Source organism: Neopsephotus bourkii, unplaced genomic scaffold (assembly GCF_033783945.1).
Source record: "Neopsephotus bourkii isolate Nb327-2 ecotype Australia unplaced genomic scaffold, CSIRO-AGI_Nbou_v1 NB_107, whole genome shotgun sequence".
NCBI classification, from domain to species: domain Eukaryota; kingdom Metazoa; phylum Chordata; class Aves; order Psittaciformes; family Psittacidae; genus Neopsephotus; species Neopsephotus bourkii.
Genome location: NW_026900624.1, coordinates 14,917,356 through 14,934,633, shown reverse-complemented (window position 1 = coordinate 14,934,633; position 17,278 = coordinate 14,917,356). Strand labels below are relative to the sequence as shown.

The 17,278-nt window shown below is 52.9% G+C and overlaps 2 protein-coding genes across 3 annotated transcripts in view; both read left to right on the top strand.

The window, feature by feature from the left end:
- MEI1 (meiotic double-stranded break formation protein 1) overlaps positions 1–10,073 on the top strand; it is a 37,148-nt gene extending 27,075 nt beyond the window's left edge. The window contains 9 exon segments of the mRNA XM_061362975.1: positions 1,113–1,223; positions 1,783–1,967; positions 3,059–3,140; positions 3,573–3,778; positions 4,516–4,597; positions 6,981–7,087; positions 7,932–8,063; positions 8,421–8,530; positions 9,856–10,073. Coding sequence (XP_061218959.1) covers positions 1,113–1,223; positions 1,783–1,967; positions 3,059–3,140; positions 3,573–3,778; positions 4,516–4,597; positions 6,981–7,087; positions 7,932–8,063; positions 8,421–8,530; positions 9,856–9,901 — 1,061 coding nt within the window. The 3' untranslated portion in view covers positions 9,902–10,073.
- A 490-nt stretch (positions 10,074–10,563) lies between these two features.
- On the top strand, positions 10,564–17,274 carry CCDC134 (coiled-coil domain containing 134). 2 transcript variants are annotated; one of them, XM_061362842.1, is made up of 8 exons: positions 10,564–10,656; positions 14,194–14,311; positions 15,057–15,178; positions 15,362–15,446; positions 15,663–15,844; positions 16,060–16,131; positions 16,455–16,598; positions 16,956–17,274. In XM_061362842.1, exons 2-7 carry the CDS (start codon positions 14,209–14,211, stop codon positions 16,578–16,580), a joined length of 690 nt encoding a protein of 229 aa, XP_061218826.1. In that variant the 5' UTR covers positions 10,564–10,656; positions 14,194–14,208; the 3' UTR covers positions 16,581–16,598; positions 16,956–17,274. The 2 variants fall into 2 exon arrangements, with proteins under 2 accessions (XP_061218826.1, XP_061218818.1); XM_061362834.1 differs by having other exon boundaries at positions 16,455–17,274.
- The last annotated feature ends 4 nt before the right edge of the window (positions 17,275–17,278 follow it).

Genomic DNA, 17,278 nt, shown 5'->3' with positions numbered 1-17,278 from the left:
ACTTGGTAACTTCTTCCTTCTCATTTGCCTGTTGGAGGTTCATGTAGGCTGTGAATAAAGAATAGATACCAGGAGGAAGTTCAGCTGATCTGTCCTCTCATCCCTTCTCTGCTCTGACAAATTGATCTCTCCAGCAGGCTTTGAAGGACTATCCCCTTCAATTTAAAATGTTCTGTGTCTTGGGGCTGCCTGTGTTGACCTTGTAAAGAAGCAGTGTTCTTCATTCATTAGCCAAGGAAACTGGGGTGTGGAAGAGCCATGTCCACTTTTTACCAGCCTTTTTAGCTGCTGTGATTTCAGAGAGCTCAGCTGCTCCCAGGAGTCACAAACTCCTTTTGCTCTGGTTTTCTGCTCTGTATTCTACAGCACGACTTTCTCTCTGCCCCAGCCACCACCTTCCAGCCCTGCTTAGCTCCCCAGGCTGTGTTCTTCAGGGGTAGGTGTGCAGGGCACTCTTCTCTGATGATGCCTATGTGGAACCAGCTTGTAGATGGAGGGGGTGTGGGGAGGTGTGTTGATACGTGGGTTTTTAGAACTGCTTACACAGACTTTAAGCCCCTCAAAAGATCTCCTATGACAGTTCTGCTGAGCCCTGCAGTCCTGGCTTTCCTTCTCAAAATCACACTAAATATTATTCCTAAATGTTTGGTGCTTAAAACAAAGATGGTGCGTTTATTCCCAGTGTGAGCAGGGTTGGTAAGAGTGGAGGAGCACAGCTTTCTGTCCCAGTGCCCATTCCCCAGTCTGGTCACCATGTGAGAGGAACATGGCTGTTTATGGTTGATCTAATATTAGGATCAAACTCACTCTGTGGGTACAGGTAACTTATAGTCTATTGCTCTTGGATTCATTATGGCCCCATATGATATATGCCCTGTAATATACCCTTTTCTGTTCCTCCTTCCCCATTGTCAACCTCCACTGCAGCATTCAGTCTAAAGCAAAAACTCTAAGGCAGATGCCAATTGCTTTGTCTGTACCATGCTCTGGCTATTTTTACTTGAAGTTTTGTGGCTCTTTTACGAGCCGTGTTCTCACTGACCAACTGTTTTCTTGTGCTGAGGTGCCCTGTTATGTTAGTGTCCGTGTTATGCACATTCTTTTGTTTGCAGTCAGTAATCTCTGTGGGAAATGCAGGCCAAGGGACACTGACCTCCTGCAGCCATCCTTGAACTTTCTGTACTGGAGCCTTCATCAGACAACACCTGGTAGTCAACAGAGAGGTGAGGCAAGATTGTATTGATTGCTATATTAATCTTAGCTGGGCAATCAGACACTGTTCTAACCATCTCAAGAGGTGAGGTGGATTTTTCCCTTTCCAGACACAACTTTAAAGTTAATAAAGACCATTTTGTATTTAGGATGAAGTCTTTTAGCTCGAGGGGTTTGGTTTGGTGTTTGCTGCCTTCTGATGATTGAGGAATTGGCTGCTGAGAGACAGAACCACTGTATTTTTCTTATTCATAAAACACAGCAGTGGGGCTTTGGTGCCTTGTTTGAAATGTCTTGGTATTGCCAAGATTCAAAAAACTTGATAATAATAGAGAACAGCTCTAACCAACCTTCCAGCTGTGTTAGCTGAAGGCTGGTCATTTTATGAGATGGCTGAACAGTCACTTGTGCTGTGGGAAATGAACACCAGTGTAGCTGGACAGCCTTACTCTGATGAGCTGAGGCTGCCTTGCTGCAGCGGGGGTGTGCTCTGCCCTTCTCCTCTGCTTGTCAATCTGGTTTAACCTGCACCATCCCCTCAGCTGCTCTGATTGTCTCTCTCCCATGCAGCAGTGGCTGTGCTGCTCTCCAACGTGCCCTTGCTCGATCTGCTGCAGAAGGTTTTGGAATGCACCTGGTTGCGGTCCCCTCCTTCTGAGCCTGCTGCTTACCTCTCACCTGAGGATGCCTTGCTGTGCTCTGGCTGGCTGCTGGTTGCATCCCTCCTACTTTCCCAACATCGCTACAATACTGAGGTTAGCATCACTCCAGTGCTCACATCCAGGGAATGGCTAAACCTTAAAACCTTAATTGAAAGAAATCTTCATTACCAGAGGAAAGTGGTTTGCTTCAGCCTGGAATATGCTTGCCTTGGTTGCTCGTTTGGTTTTGTCCACAAGTTATTCCCTGCTGCACTTCTCTAGCAGGACTGGAAGCCAGCATGTTGCTGAAGGCTGAGACCCAAATCATTGGAGAGTCAGAGGGAGGCAGGAATCCTGGGGAAAAAAAAAGTGCATACCCAGCCCTCCTGATTCAAATCACGTTACTCTTCAGGACAGAGCAAAATACATGTTAAAGCCTTTCTCAAGGGAAGCCTGGGGGTGGGAGACACAGTTCCCATGTTATAAACTACTTTTTTGATACTGAAATTAACAAAAAATGGAACAATCACAATCCAAACCTATTATTGGCAAGTAAGTGTTCAAAAAAAAATGGAACAATCACAATCCAAACCTATTATCGGCAAGTAAGTGTTCAACAAAAATAGAACAATCACAATCCAAACCTATTATTGCAAGTAAGTGTTCAATATTAGCAAGCTGTTACGAATGTGGGCAGCTGTCATTGTATTAGATGCTTTGCAGTCCCTCAAGAGAGCTGAGCTAAGCTGGAGTTGTCAGCTGATACTGGAATTACAACTTTAAGGGAAGCACTTCCTTGTGCCAACACAAGGGGAAAATGTTTACTTTTGAAGTATCTACCCAGGCCTCTGTCCCTCTTGGTGACTGGCTGTGTGGCTAAGGTACAGTTGTGCTTGGTTATGACTGTTCCTACTACTCCTTGTGCTTGGCAGCTGTGTGCAGGGAGTAGTGAGAGTGAGACAGGCAAACAAACTGCACTGTGGTTTGGAAGCTGTCTGGAGCTAGCAGCGAGTGGTGAGTGAAACTTCAGGGCCCGCTGACATAACCCTCCCTCCTGGGTCAGACTTCTGAAACCCTGAAGCTGTTCCCTTGTTTTAGAGTGGTCATCATGGGGTAGCATCTAAGGAGTAAATGTATCTGTACTGGAGTTTTTCACCTGGTCCAAATCAGCACCATTTTTTCTCTTCTCTTTTATTCTCGTCTAGGTTCACCAGACACTCTCTCTAGACCTAACAAAAGTCCTGAATGAAGTCATCTTCAGGAATAAGAAGCCAATTCTGCTGTTAGGTATTTTTCACGTGTTACAGGGATTTGACTGGAACCAGTTGCTAGTACCATGTTGCAACAGGGGAGAACTGGTGACTATACATGGGATGGTGGAGGTGCTGGTGGGAATCTGGAAGCTTTGGTCCATTTAGCTGTGGGAGTATGTAGCCGGTGGTGAGAAAAGGCAACAGTCTGGAGTTTTGCGTTTGGATCAATCTTCTTGAAGGCTGGTAATGACATCTGGAACCAAGAGTGAACTGGAACGGTGTCTTACAGGGAGGAGATGAACAAAGGGTTGCCATTCCTGTCTGCAGCTGCCATCAGCTGCTGGGCAACTCTGGTGGGCCTTAAGCCCAGATTTTCTCTTTACCCTCTCCTGTGCACAGGCACCAACACACAGGGTAGGGGAGCGGAAAACACTGACACAAACTTAATAAGTTGCTCTGTGTCTAGTGAGCATCATGCAGTTCCTGAGAGCTGTTCTGCGACAGAACTTCTCCTCCTCCCTGCTGGTGATCATCGGTCAAAGCACAGCCCAGGCTACTTCACAACCACAGCCACCATCACTGCAGGATGCTGCTTTGCACCCCCTCAACCCACAGCAGGTCTTCTTGCTTGTTGCCAGTCTGCAGAACCTTCTGGTGCATGTCCAGTTGAAGGTATATAACATACGACTTTTGGAACAACACCAGTATTGGGCTTGAAGCAGGTACACTAACCTGAGGAGAAACCACCCTGTTGCAGAACCTAAGGGGCTGCCTGTTTGGGTTTCTTTTTTCCCCTTTTGTTTGCATTTTCCACCCCTTACAGATATGAGATGAGGAGGAGGGAAAATGTTCTTGCTGCAGCATGGTGCAGTGAGAAAGAAGGTAAATCAAGCTATGCAGTACTCCCTGCTGCTGAACCGGATAGCTGAAATTCTGTGTACTAATGATCTCTGTTTTCCCATCTCCTGCTCTGCAGGGATGCCACATCCACAGGGACAGACGTGGGGAAAGTGTAACAAATCCCCGTTCCTCCCCCCCTCCCCTGGCAAGGTGCTTTTCGGGGTAGTACGTCAGTGTGCATGTAACTTGCTCAAGTGATGCTGGGCTGCAGGGGCAGTACATCAGTTTACATTTAACTCTCTCAAGTGATGTTGTGCTCACATCTTTATTCTTTGGAGGCTGTTACTTAATTTTGTTTAAATCTCATAATAAGTAGTCGTGCCTTTGTCTGGTTCCTTGACGTGACAGATCATTTGCAGTGCGTTGTGAAGGAGACGAAAGGTGTTATTTTCCTGTGCTGCGTGCTCTTCAGATCCTGCCACCTAATGAATTTCCCTCTGGCAATAGTTGTTGACTGTTCGGGGGTTTATTTTCTTCTTCTTCTTTTTTACCCTATCTTGGTATTCCAGAAGGACTTGCTGCTCTCTCAAGCCATGGTTGCCTGCCTGGAAACTCTAGTGGAATACCTGTATGAGAAGAACCAGGATGTTGGTAAAGTCTTCCTGCTCTTTCTTGTCCTGGGTTTCCCTCCTGCAGTTATTTTGAGCTCTTTGATCTCCATCCAGTAGCACCCTGGAGCAGATGCTTAGTGAATTTATGCCCAATAAGAAAAATAATTTGGATGCCTAATGTTAATCATGTGCTTTGTAGGATGAAATCACAATGGCTAGCTCCCCTGTAGGCATGAGGCATCACTTTTGGTTCTGAACACCAAGATGCTTTCCAGAAGGAAAATAGTCATTCCCCACTAAGAGTGAAAGGTTTAGGAATGGAAGGGGTATAGGAATAGTCAGTTACTTCCACGCCAATTGTAGCAAACATTCAGACCATAAATATAGGGGAGGTAGGATCTGAATATGATGTATGTTCCACACCAACAGCATTGGTCACATTTTGGCCTGAGTGGAGGGGAGGGCAGAATAGGAAGGAAAGCTGGAAATTCTAGATTTCCAGGGGCAAATGCAGACCTTGGTTTCCAGAGTCCGTGTCAGACCTGAGGTATACCACATTAGCAATATAACATAACTTGACAGCGTCGTGCAGTTGGTGGGGAGAACAGACTCTTCTGCTTATTGTCAGCCTCCTGCCACAAAGTCCAGGTTCTGGCTCTGACCTTAAACCAGACAAAGTTCTCTGTACCCTGACCTGTTCAGTTATTTAAACATTAAGAGAGCAGGAGATGGAGTGAATGAACACCTGACAAAAGGGATACTGGTGGGAGAGAGAAATAATAGAATCCCAGACTGGTTTGATTGGAAGAGACCCTAAAGTTCATCCAGTTCCAGCCCCCAGCCACAGGCAGGGACACCTTTCACTAGAGCAGGTTGCTCCAAGCCCCGTCCAACCTGGCCTTGAACACTACCAGGGATGGGGCAGCCACAGCTTCTCTGGGCAACCTGTGCCAGTGCCTCAGCACCCTTATTTATTCCTAATATCTAATCTAAATCCTCCCCTCTGTCAGTTTAAATCCATTCCCCCTTGTCCTGTCACCACATGCTCTTGTAAAAAGCCTCTTTCCAGATTTCTTGTAGCCCTTTTAGGCACTGGGAGCTGCTCTAAGGTCTCCCTGGAGCCTTCTCTTCTCCAGGCTGAACAAGTCCAGCTCTCTCAGCCTGTCTCCATAGCGGAAGTGTTTGAATGAAGATGTGATGCTGCAGATGGATGACAGGCAGGAGCTGAAGGGAGGCTATTAAAGGGCTAGGTTTAAAAAAACCCACAAAAAGTGCCATGTTCTGGGGAGGTTCTGCTGATCTGGGGTCAAGTTAATGCAATGCTGCTTCAGCAAGGGCTGAACCTTGCACTTTGGCTGCTTAAATGCTTTCTGTAGTGCAGAAGATTGCAACAGTGGTAACAGAAGTCTCCTTATTCCAAGCAGAATACGGGTCATAGCTATGTTGGACTGAAAGAACTGAGAACACTGGAAAGAGCATGGCCTGGACTCTGCCTCCAGGAGTTGTCTCATTTGAGGCTTTCTAAAACACTCTTTTGGCCCAGAGATTTTTCCAGATGTGCAGAGCAGGTTCAGCGCACAGTGCTGATGCTTTCTCATTTCCATCAGCAAAAAGATACCCCCAAACATTTTACATGATTTTTTAGAGTGGTTTCTCCCATGGGAAAGAGTTTTGTGCTCCTAATAGGGAGGTTATGTGACTGTCAGTGGCAAAGGGACTTCCTAAAACTAAGGTGAGTTGCCATGGTTGAACACGTTCTATCAGCTGACCTGTTGTAGCTGTCCATCCCCTGCTCCTATCTGCAATAAATACAAGGTAGTAACACTTTAGTGTTCAGTGAGACTTTATGCTGTTACAAACAGTGACCTTGAGGCTTAATCTATGTCCATCAGATAGGTTCTTTATTAAGAACTTTACTGCTTGTTTGCATTGCAACCATCAGCCTGTCTGGTCCCCCTAGTGTGCACTCTGATGCAGATACAAGCTCGATTTGTGTTAAAGGCCTTTCTTCATTCCCCAAAGGGTATTCTGCAGCTAAATAAAACCAGTGGTCAGGAAACTTGTCCTCATATTGAAACCAGTGGGTATTATTTTTAAAACCCTGGGCTAAAGATATCCCCCAAGTATTTTATGACGTGCACCCCAGGAGACAGTTTCTCTTCCTATACAAGCACAGAGATGGACAAAATGTATTTTCTGCTTTAAAAAAGCTTTTAAGCTTTTGTCCTCAAAACTAAATTTTTGCCCAGAAAGTGCCAGATTAACAAGCAAGAACAGAGGAAAATATCCCCTTAGTGTTTCACAGGATGGGGTCCAGAAGAGAAACCTTGAGGTCAGTGTTGAAGACTGTCCTTACCCGGGTTCAAGCCTATCACTTGGCTGATTTTAAAGCTGTCTTTGATTGGCTGCTTCTTCTCTCCCAGCTCTACATGTGGCTTCCCAGCCCTGGCATCGATTCCTGCTCTTCACACTACTCGAAGGGGGCCAGAAGTCCTTTCTGCATCCAGAAGTGCTCAGGCTGATGACGTTGGTGAGCAGGGAAGGGCAGGCAGTTCTCCATTTTCCCCACAATGTTGGTACAGTGCATGTGGATCAGTTACTGGAACTCACCCCCTGTGCACACCCAAGTCTCAGATACTGCTGGGGCTTTGTCTGGCGCTGTATTTGTGCCCCATAATAACGATACTTTGAAGTGAACTTCCCTTCCACACCCTGCAGAAACTGACTGCTGTCAGCAAGCAGGTCCTGTTCTTCTGGTGTTTGTAGCACTTACTTATAATGTCTAGGACCCCTGGGGAGGAGAGGGGAAACCTGCAGAGAGCATGAAACTGCTGTTACCAATCAGGGAGCGTGCTGCAGCTCTTTGGAGAGCAGATTCTGCTCAGCCTCACAGCTTATCTCCCCATCTTTGGCCTCACAGATCTGACTTCTTAGGGCAGAGAGTTACCACAATCTACTACCCTGCTGTACGTGGGGCCTGCAAACGAGAGGGAATGTGGTCCTGCCCAGCATAAATACAGAAGTAAAGCCTCATGGCAGTGGATGAGAGGAATGGGTTATTAATGTGAACCTTCCCCCTCCAAATACAAGATGGGTCTGTGAATATTTGCTATTCTTATTTCACTTTTAAAAGGTTATCTGGTTAATTTCAGTTCCTTACTGACCTAAACCAAAATAAACATGGTAATAAATCAGAGCACCATCAACACAGGTATTTGCACTGCTTCTAGAAGAAGCGGTGTAAAAATCAGGCCAGGGGTTAAGGTACTGCAGCATCTCATGAAATAGCAGAGGTCTTTCCAAGGACCTGCGTCACTGTTGGAGTCTGTAGATCTTTTGCTATTTAATGCCTCTATTTTTCTCCTTTGTTCAAGTTTCTGAGATATAAAAGCAGCAATATTATTTCTCAAAAAGAAATTAGCCAGATTCTCCAGGAGGCAGCAGAAGCCAACTTGGCAGAGCTGCCTGAGGCCACATCTCGTGCTCTTCGCCTCTTCCTTTGTCAGGTAAGAGAGCAGTGACTACCTAGGAAAATGAAAAGGGAATCCATAGGGGCTTGCTTTAGACTTTGATGTGGAGCCATAAACTTCCTTTTGAGGAGGTTATAGTAAGATGAAGAGGAGTTCTGCAGCTGCTAGCTTGGCCTACAGCCTTGAGGAGTATCCAGAGGAGTTGGAAAGCCAGTGATGCCAGTAACTGCCTAAACTGTGTCATCAGATCTGGTGGCCCCTTAATTCTCCCCTGGATCAAAGTTTGAAGGTCTCATTGCTGTCTGTGGAGATGAAGGATGGGAGGAGGGATGAAGAAACAAGCCCAACAGTCTGCTGTTGGTCTGGAAATCATTTTTTCTTATGACTGCTCAGATTCAGAGCAGCCAGTTCCAGGTGGAGCCAGCGCAGGCAGGGACCATTCAGACCTTGCTGGAGCGCCTCCTGGGACAGAGGACCACATCTCTAAAACATCAGGACGTTGTGTATCCTTTGCTGGGCAAGATGCCACTGACAGGTGATGGGAGAGTGGTAGGTGAGACAGAGGGAAGAGATACTTGATCTGTTGCTCCTTCCCTTGTTCCAGCTGAAGGCAAACAGAATTGGAAAAACTCAGAGTGGTTGTTACACTTGGCTAGCTTTGGGATGAAAGACTTCATCATCCCTAAATTGAGAGGACATCTGGGAAATAAGGAGACATTTGGGATGAAAGATGGGACTCTGTGCTGGGATTGCATTCACCTACATGGCAGAGTGGCCTGATGAAAGGGGAGCAGGCTGGGGAGCCTGGGACTTCAAAGCAGTAACAATCTGATATTGATTTCCCTGGGGATGAACAATTACTTAACCCTGTCTGTGTGCTACCTGGTGCCAGTGTGCCTGTGGAGTCATGGAAACCCAAAGATGATTTGAGCACTTGCAGAGGACAGTGAGCATTCAGAAACCACTAAGTTACTGAATTGTGTTCTGCTTGGCCTTAGAGTCCCTGCTGAGAACAGAATCCTCCTCTTCTCCAGGGATGTAAGCAGGCACTGCCCCCAGATTACTTGTGGAGAGAGACAAAGCCTGAGGCAGTATCTGTTTAGTTCTCAAACTGCTTTTGCCTTCTTCTTTTCATCACACCTCATTGCCTCAGACAGATGTCAGTGATGGAGGTGGACGCAGCAGGGATTTCCTGTTGGGGTGGGGACTTCCTCCTCTGTGGGACACCTTCATCAGCCATGTGCAGGGGATGTGGTGGGTGAGAGGTGTTTGTCATCTGCAAGGAGCAGCTTGTCCTTGTGCTCACCCCCAGTGTGATGCTACCGCTCTGTGGTGGGATGCTCGGAGCACAGGTTGTCCAGGTGGAGACCATCCAGCCCCGTGAAGTTCCTCTCCACTGCATCTGCGTGGCTGCATGGGGTGAGGGAAGGTGAATGGGAGGTCACATTACATTGCTCAAGTTGCTTCCTGTTTCTGGCTTTTCTTATGAAGAAGCCTTCAAATCTCAGTTGTTAGGAAGGGGTTTGGATGTGCTCCAAGTGCAGCCATGGTGGCTACCTGAAGAGTCATGTTCTGGAGGTCAAAATCATCTGGTCAAAAGTAAGCTTTGACATCAGTTTTGTGACAAAGGAACTTCCTCCAGGCTCACTGAAACACTGGTGTTTCTCGTATATGTTGGCAGTGGGATGGGTATTCCATGGCTTGCGGGAGGTTTGGTTTAGTAATGAAACACTTCTGTCAGCACTATGTCAAACGTGGGAATTCCCATGGTATGGTGGAGTTTCAGCTATGCCTTCCCTTCAGTTTCCACTCATGCCATCAATGACAGATGCCTGGGAGGTGTGGCAGTGTCCCTATCACACATTGGAGACTGAGATGAGAAGATGTGGTGCACCCAGCCAGAGGAACAAGGCAAGAACGGAACAGGACACTACATCCGGTCGTTTATTTCCAGTGGGAAGCAGAAAGGAGATGGACAGAAGTCGTGTGTAGTTCATTCTCAGAAAAAGGTTTGTTGAAAATCATTTATAAAGCCAAGTTACTGAACTGCCTCTTCATGTCCTTTTCTTTGTGGGATGGGGCTTAGTTGATGCTCTTCAGTTACCGGAGCACGGACCTTCCTGGTGCAAGCGTTGCCATCGGGGGATGCGAGTGCAGTGGAAGAGGCGCGCTGCTCATCCGCCTTAGCTGGCGGTGCTGGGTTCCTCTGGACTGGCTAGGGGTGCTGGGCTGCTCTTTCAGACCCCCCGGCTGGGGGCAGACGTGCTGCTTGTCCCACTGGGAAGAGGAGACTTCTTCCAGTTCACGGCTGCTCCCTCGGGCTACATCCCCGCACCGCCGCTTGCCTCCTACCCTGTAAGTGCCCACTGGGGCTTTAACTACCGCGGTTCCTTCCCCTGCAGAGCCGGGGGGGACCCTGCAGCCCCGGGTGAGAGGACAGACGGATGCGGCCCCCTCTTCCCTCCATCCCCGTCGGGGCCGGTGCCGGGGCGGGGCGGGAGCTGAGGAAGTGACACGGCCGCGCGGGGCGGGGCTGGGAAGCGGCGGCAGCGGCATGGCAGCGCGGCGGGCGTGAGCGCCGCTCCCGGCACCGGTACCCGCTACCCGGTACCCGCTACCCGGCCCGCAGGTGAGGGGCCCGGCCCGTACGGAGCAGCGGGGAGCCCTGCCCTGGCCTAGCGGGGCCGGGGGGGCTGGGGCAGGCCGGGGGCTGCGCTGGGGCACGGCGAGCGGGCAGGCGGTGGCCGCAGCGCCCCGGGGACACCGCGGAGGGAGGGAGAGAGGGAGGGAAGGGAGGGGGAAGCCCGCCCGGGGTGGCCAAGCCGCGGGTCCCGGCTGTGCTCCCGGCCGGAGGGGTCTGCCACTGCCGCCCCTCGCCCCGCGCTGGGGCTGTGTGAGGAGCACAGCGGCGGCAGCACCGGGGGGCAGCCCTCCGCTCCCCTCCGTCCCGTCCCGTCCCGTCCCGTCCCGCGGGGTGGTTTGCACTCTGCGGTGTGCTGCCTGCTGCGGCCACTTGACGCGGCTCTGTGTGGCTTCCCCGCAGCGCGGCCAGGTTGTCTTGGCTAATCCCATTTCAACATCTCCATCCCCGTGTGGTTCCCGTTACTTTCAGCCATGCTTGAAAGAGAATCCCCGTCTGCCTGTGCCCGCGGGGTGCTGCTGCTGACCCCCTGGTGCGGGATGGGAGGCGCGATCCGTGTCCGTTCTGGGTGGAAATCAAGAGCAGCTCGCTGGGTGCCTAACCCCAGCTGGCGTCCATCCCTGCGGGAGGCGAGCTGTGCGTTTGGCGGTGAAGGGACTTCGGAGGGAAGCAGGTGTAAACGGCTTCACTGAAGCAGCCGGCTGTGTTAGATGTGTCCTAGCAGAAGTGGTCTGAGCAGCCTGCGTTTGTCTGCCAAGGCTTTTGGTTCAGCTGTGACAAGAGATTCATCCTCATCTGGTTGATGGAGGAGCAAAGCAGCTCAGGGGTGCATCCATGGGGTGGGGAGTTTTCATCCCTTGTTTGGGCACAGCGTGCGCCTGGGGCGAGCTGCATGGTGGTGCTTTTACCCCTGCAGAGGGGAAAGGGTGTCCTGCAAATGGGTCCTCCTGGGAATCCAAGTGTGGGAGCGTGGCTCTGCCTGGTGAGCTCATTAAGCGAATAAATCCCAGCGATGCTCGGCTCAGATGGGGCTCCTGCAGGAGAATTTATAAAGTCATTAAAAACATTCTAATGGAAAATACTAACCATCTATAACACAGCATCTGTTGTCGTCTCTGTGGAAAAACATATCTAAATTAAGAGGATGGGAGACAACAGAACAGACTGGTGGGCTTTGTGCTGAAACAGCCGGCTGGCCAGGGCTGCGAGGGGAACGTTGGTGGGAACTCCTTCCCATCTGTAGCATCAGGACAGGCCCTGGCTCCCTGGAGTGCTCTGTGAGCACCAGGCAGAGCCGGCTTTGGCAGGGATTGGTTTAGGGAGGGAAGAGAGGAGCAGTTCTGCCCTGTTTCTGTTCTACCCCTCGTGTGTGTGAAGACATAAGGGGAAAGCATGGAGGAGCATCTGCTTTGGCATCTCTGCTTACCCAGTCCAGCCTTGAATGCCCTCTGCTACTAAAATGGGGTGAAACAGGCAGGGCAGTGACCGGGAATGAACTCAAGCTGGTGCCATGTGGGACCAGCAGCCTCACTTACCTTATGGATGGGGGCAACAACTGGCTCCTATTTGATTGTCATGGGGCTGTTTCAGGCCTGATGGATGATGGCAGTACCTTTGATGTGAGAACAAGTGTCATCAGGGAAGGGGTCAGATGGAAAGGTGATGGGCAGCTGTATGGCATGGCTCATTGGTCCTCTGCTTCCAACCCTGTCCCATGGCACGACCTGCAGGACTGCTGAGGAGGACTTTTAAAGCCATTAAAAGCATCCTTATTGAGCACATTATCCATCCATCCTGCTGTACCCGCTGTCGTGTCTCTGGAAGAGCCCGTCTCGAGGCGCGGGGGCTGCCAGCAGGCTGGTGGGATCCCAGCTCCAGCAACCAGCTGGCCGGCAGCTGCTTCGGCTGAGAGCCGCGCTTTGTAACCGGGGCACGCAGCCAGCCCGGCTCTCGCGGCCACGTGTTGGATGCGGGGCACGCGGGGTCCCAGAGCAGTCACACTCTGTGCTCTGAGCCGCTGTTCTTCCTCCTCCCGAGAGCCTGGGGGGGAGCGAGCAGCTGTGGGGGGCCCTGCGGAGCCAGGCCTTGGCCCTGGTGTCATGGGTTTTGGCAGCGTGAAGCAGCCTCTTGGAGGCTGACCAGGCTGGTGGCTCCAGCAGAGCATCTGCCTGCCCGGGCTGGAGGATCAGTCCCCACAGCCTCGGCTCTGTGGCCTCCAGGGTGGCTGGAATATACTGCAAGATGGTGGTGGACAGAGGGGACGGACCCCAGGTCTGGAGCGGGAGGCTTGTGCTGCTGTCCTGGCTCTGCGCTGTGTCCAGAACATGGGGTGTGATGCTGAGCCTGTCTCTGTAACGCTGGTTGTACTCTGATCTGTTCCCTCCCAGGGGTGCTGCCTGTTGCACAGCACGACAGCAAAGTAATGCAGAGGGTTTCTTATGTTCTCCTGGTAATGTTTCCCTGCCTGTGCCGGGGGTACAAGGGCCCTTGGCTCAGCTCACTGGGAGCTGCCACTGCCCCTTGCGGGGCTGGGAGAGCAGCCGGTGCTGCAGCTTTGCCTCGCTCCTGGGCCTGAGGCTGGACAGACTCGCAAGGAACCGCCTGGATCTGGTGTGACGAAGGGATTTGTTTGTGTTCCAGTGCTAGCACTGCGGAGAGAGGCTCGGCCGCACAGGGGAGCGCGGGCTGGGGAGGGGAGCAGGTGTCAGGGTGAGGGCAGTGCTCGTGGCCTCGGGAGCAGGAGGCGGCCGGGGGATGCTCTGAGAGCACTGCTGCTGCTCCAGTAATTGCTGGCGGCCGCTGCTTGGGAACACCGTCCCTGTGCACAGGCTGCCCCGAGTCCCACTGCCCGCAGGCTGAGGCGCTCCTCCCCTTTGCAGGGTCTAGGCTGTCCCTAGGGTCCTTGCTCTCAAGGATCTTCCTCTTGTAGCGTCTCTTCTTTGTGTGGTCTGAGGGACCCTCCTGGCCAGGAGTACCTCAGCCTGGCTGCATTGCTGCAGAAGGGAGGACGTGCATGGGGGGAGCTGCCACCAGGTCACCCGACTGCTGCAGCTGGCACCTGGCTTGCAGCAAGGGGAAGGGTCCAGGTACCAGCACCCCGAGAGGTGGAGGTGGCTGAGGTGGCCAAGCCATCCAGGTGCTTGAAGGAGAGGTAGAGTGGAGCCCCTTGGCAGCCCTCCTCCACCTCCGGCCCTGCTGCTGCGGCTGCTGGGCTGCTCCCACTTGCAAACCCAGCAAAAAGCCAGTGTTATTTTTGGGACAAGGGGTAGGGCTCTGCTTTTGTGCTGGGTCAGTGCTCAGCCAGGCCGCCGGGGGCCCAGCCAGCAGCGGAGGCAGGCAGAGAGGAGGGCTGGCTGCAGCACAGCCGTCACCCTGCTCTGGACACTGTCTCCTTTGAGCCTCTCATGGGGACAGGGGAGAGGCAGGTGGGACCCTAACACCAAGGGCAATGTGCTGTGGGCCCTGAGGAGCTCCTGTGGCTGTGGTAAGTCTCCTCACTGGGTTTGTTGGTCTGTTCCATTGCAGGCTGCAGCGGCCAACATGGATCTTCTCTTCCTTTGCCCTGTCCTGCTGGTGCTGCTGCTGTCCCGGGGCAGCTCCACTGACCTGGAGAAACAGAGGGTGGACTCTGGCTTGGAGATCTGTATCCTTCTGCACAGCCTGCCCCTCCTGCCCTGTGGATGCACCATGCCTGCTTAGGGCTGCAGGGAGAGGGGCAGAGACCACCAGAGGGGTGGCAGGATGGGGGGAGAGGGAGGACCCAGAACCAGTGAGCAGTGGTCTCATTGCTCATTGTTCCTGGGTTTGCCCACCAAGTGCCTGACTCCATACAAGAGCAAAGATGGGTTTTTCAGTGGTGTTCTCCCATGCACAGTGCTTTTCCTGTCCACTCCAGCATCCTGGGTGCTGAGCACGTTTCCCAGTCTGCTCTTGGGGTGTCCAGCGGGGTGGCAGAGCATGCCTGTGCCTTGGGATCACTGGCTGGGATAAGAGAACTTGGTCTCCTCTGTGCCCCAGGCGTTTATTGCCCATGAGGAGGTGGGGTAATGTAGGCCCTTCTTAGCACATGGCAGCATCCCCTGGTCGACAGGTGAAGTATGAGAAGATACCTGTGTGCTTGTTGACACGTGTATGGGGAAGGTGGGAGCTGATCTTCCCCCCTCTGCTGTCAGCCAGTGTCTGGTGAGTGGAAAGCTCCCCACGAGCACCCAGTGCTGTTAAGTGTCCCACTGGGATGTCTGGGTGCAGGGGCTCACTGGGAAACCGTGCTTCACCCTGGCTTAGGCACTGCCCCCATCCCTCAGGCACCCCATGGGGTGGTGCTGGGTACCTGGCTGAGGGAGATGGCAGGAGCATGGTGGTGGTGGTGCCCTTGACGACGGTGCAAGATAAGAAGTTGTTTGAGGTGAAGCGCAAGGACCAGATGAACGCACTGAAGAACCTTATCGAGCTCAACGACATCAACCAGCAGTACAAAATCATTGACATCATGCTCAAGGGACTCTTCAAAGTGAGCCACAGCACCCTCCAGGCTTGGTGTGCTGTGGGGCTGGGGAGGACCGGGGCGTTGTGTGGGGTCAAAGAGAAGAGCTGGGTGGGATTTAGGTCCTGGAGGGAGGATGCTGTTGGGGCAGCACCCGTGGGGTACAGGGAAGGGCAGGCAGAATGGGGCAGTAACTGAGGGCTCTGGCAGGTGCTAGAGGACTCCCGTGCTGTGCTCATCGCTGCCGATGTGCCTCCCGATGGACCATTCCCTCAGGATGAGAAGATAAAGGATGGTAGGTGTTCTCCTCTCCTTACCCCCTCCCTTCCCTAGGGCTCCGGTGCACTGCTGCCATTCCTCCTGGGAGCCCTGTTTACCCACACCAGACCTGGGCTGGACCCTGTCCATCAAGGACCTTACTGCTGCCTCTCTGACCTGGGCAGCCTACCCGCTTGGCCTCACCAGTGGGATGGGGCTCGTGTGCCGATGGGGCTGGTGGCTCTCCCCACAGCGTACTCCCACGTGGTGGAGAACACGGCCTTCTTTGGGGACGTCGTCCTGCGCTTCCCCAAGATTGTGCACCACTACTTCGACCGCAATTCCAACTGGAACAGCCTCATCCGCTGGGGCATCGGCTTCTGCAACCTGACAGGCGTGTTTGAGCAGGGACCCCACTCCCAGGTCCTGGGGCTGGTATGGCTCCTGATCCCTTCTCTGCTGCTGGGGCTGGGGGGGTGTGAGGTTTTGGGGATCAAAGGAGGGCGTGGGGAGCGTACCCCATGTCTGAAGGTTGTCCTTGGGCTGAGGGATGAGGAAGAACATGGAGGGGGCTGGTGGGGAAGAAGAGACCATGGCGGGGTGCAGGTGGGAGCCACGACTTCCCGACGCAGTCTCCCTTTGCTCCGCAGATGGCTCAGGAGCTGGGAATCAGTGAGAAATCGCCCGATTATCGCAATCCCTTTAAAGTGGACCACTCTGAGGTGAGACAGCAATGCTGCCAGCTTGCCCCATGCGCTTCTCTCTCCCAGTTGGTGGCTTGGTGGGGAACGGCCAAAAGCCCCATCACAGAGGAAGCATAATTGAACCACGCTTGTCAAATTCCCCTGATGGGCTGCGGTTGGCTTAGGGCATGTGCTGCCATCTCCTCCCTCCTGTGGCCCATGGGAATGTCGGGACCCCATTCCCCTCGTGCCGTGTCCAACCTCATCCCCTTGGCACTGCTGGCTTCACGGGTTTGGGGTGTCTGTGCCGCCGGGAGGCTGCGGGGGCTCCCCCGTGCTGACCCCTCGCTGTCACCCCACAGTTTTTCCCCAGCGCCGACACCTTCCAGAAGGCGCTGCGGGAGGAGGAGAAGCGGAGGAAGAAGGAGGAGAAGCGGAAGGAGATCCGCAAGGGCCCGCGCATCTCCCGCTCGCAGTCGGAGCTGTAGCTCCCTCTCGGCGGCCTCGTCCCGGTGCCTGGTGATCACTTCCCGTTTGTGCTGTGGGGTTTTGTTTCATTGCCCTTCTCTTTGGTTCAGCCTCGGCTGGGTGGCGATGCTGGGGGGTTGCCCCAGTGGGGCTGAGGAGGGCTGACGTGGGGTTCCCCTTCTGCAGAGCCAAAGCACAATCGGGAGGGCAGTGGGGCCATCCCCATGGCATGTGGGGAAGTAGGGCGAGGGGGAGCCGGGGGATCCCCCCCTCCACAGCACGCCCGGCACTGAACGTGCCTCCTCCGTCATGGTGGGCTGGGAGCGTGTCACACCAAACAGCCTCATGAGCGATGCTGCTTCGCTCAGTTTTGGGGTGGTTCTTTTTTTGGTTAGACTGGTGAGAACCATTGGCACCCCCACCCGGTTATACCTGGTCTCTGCCCAGCCGCTACCTCTGCCGGAGCAGCTCTTCCCTCTTCCCGGTGCCTGTTTCAGCAAGCAACGTGTTTCATCCATCAGCTGTCGTAGGAAAGGCTGACGGCATCTGTTCCTGGCCCAGCAACATCCTGCTCTCCTGGGCGGGCATTCCCAGAAGGGAGGCAAACATTCGGTGAATCGTTGGAAAGGAGGGGTTTCAGTTCTTTGCCTTCTTTGCGGCTGATGGGTGTGCATAGTACAGGTACCACTGATGCTGATGGTGCTGGGAGCCAGCCCTG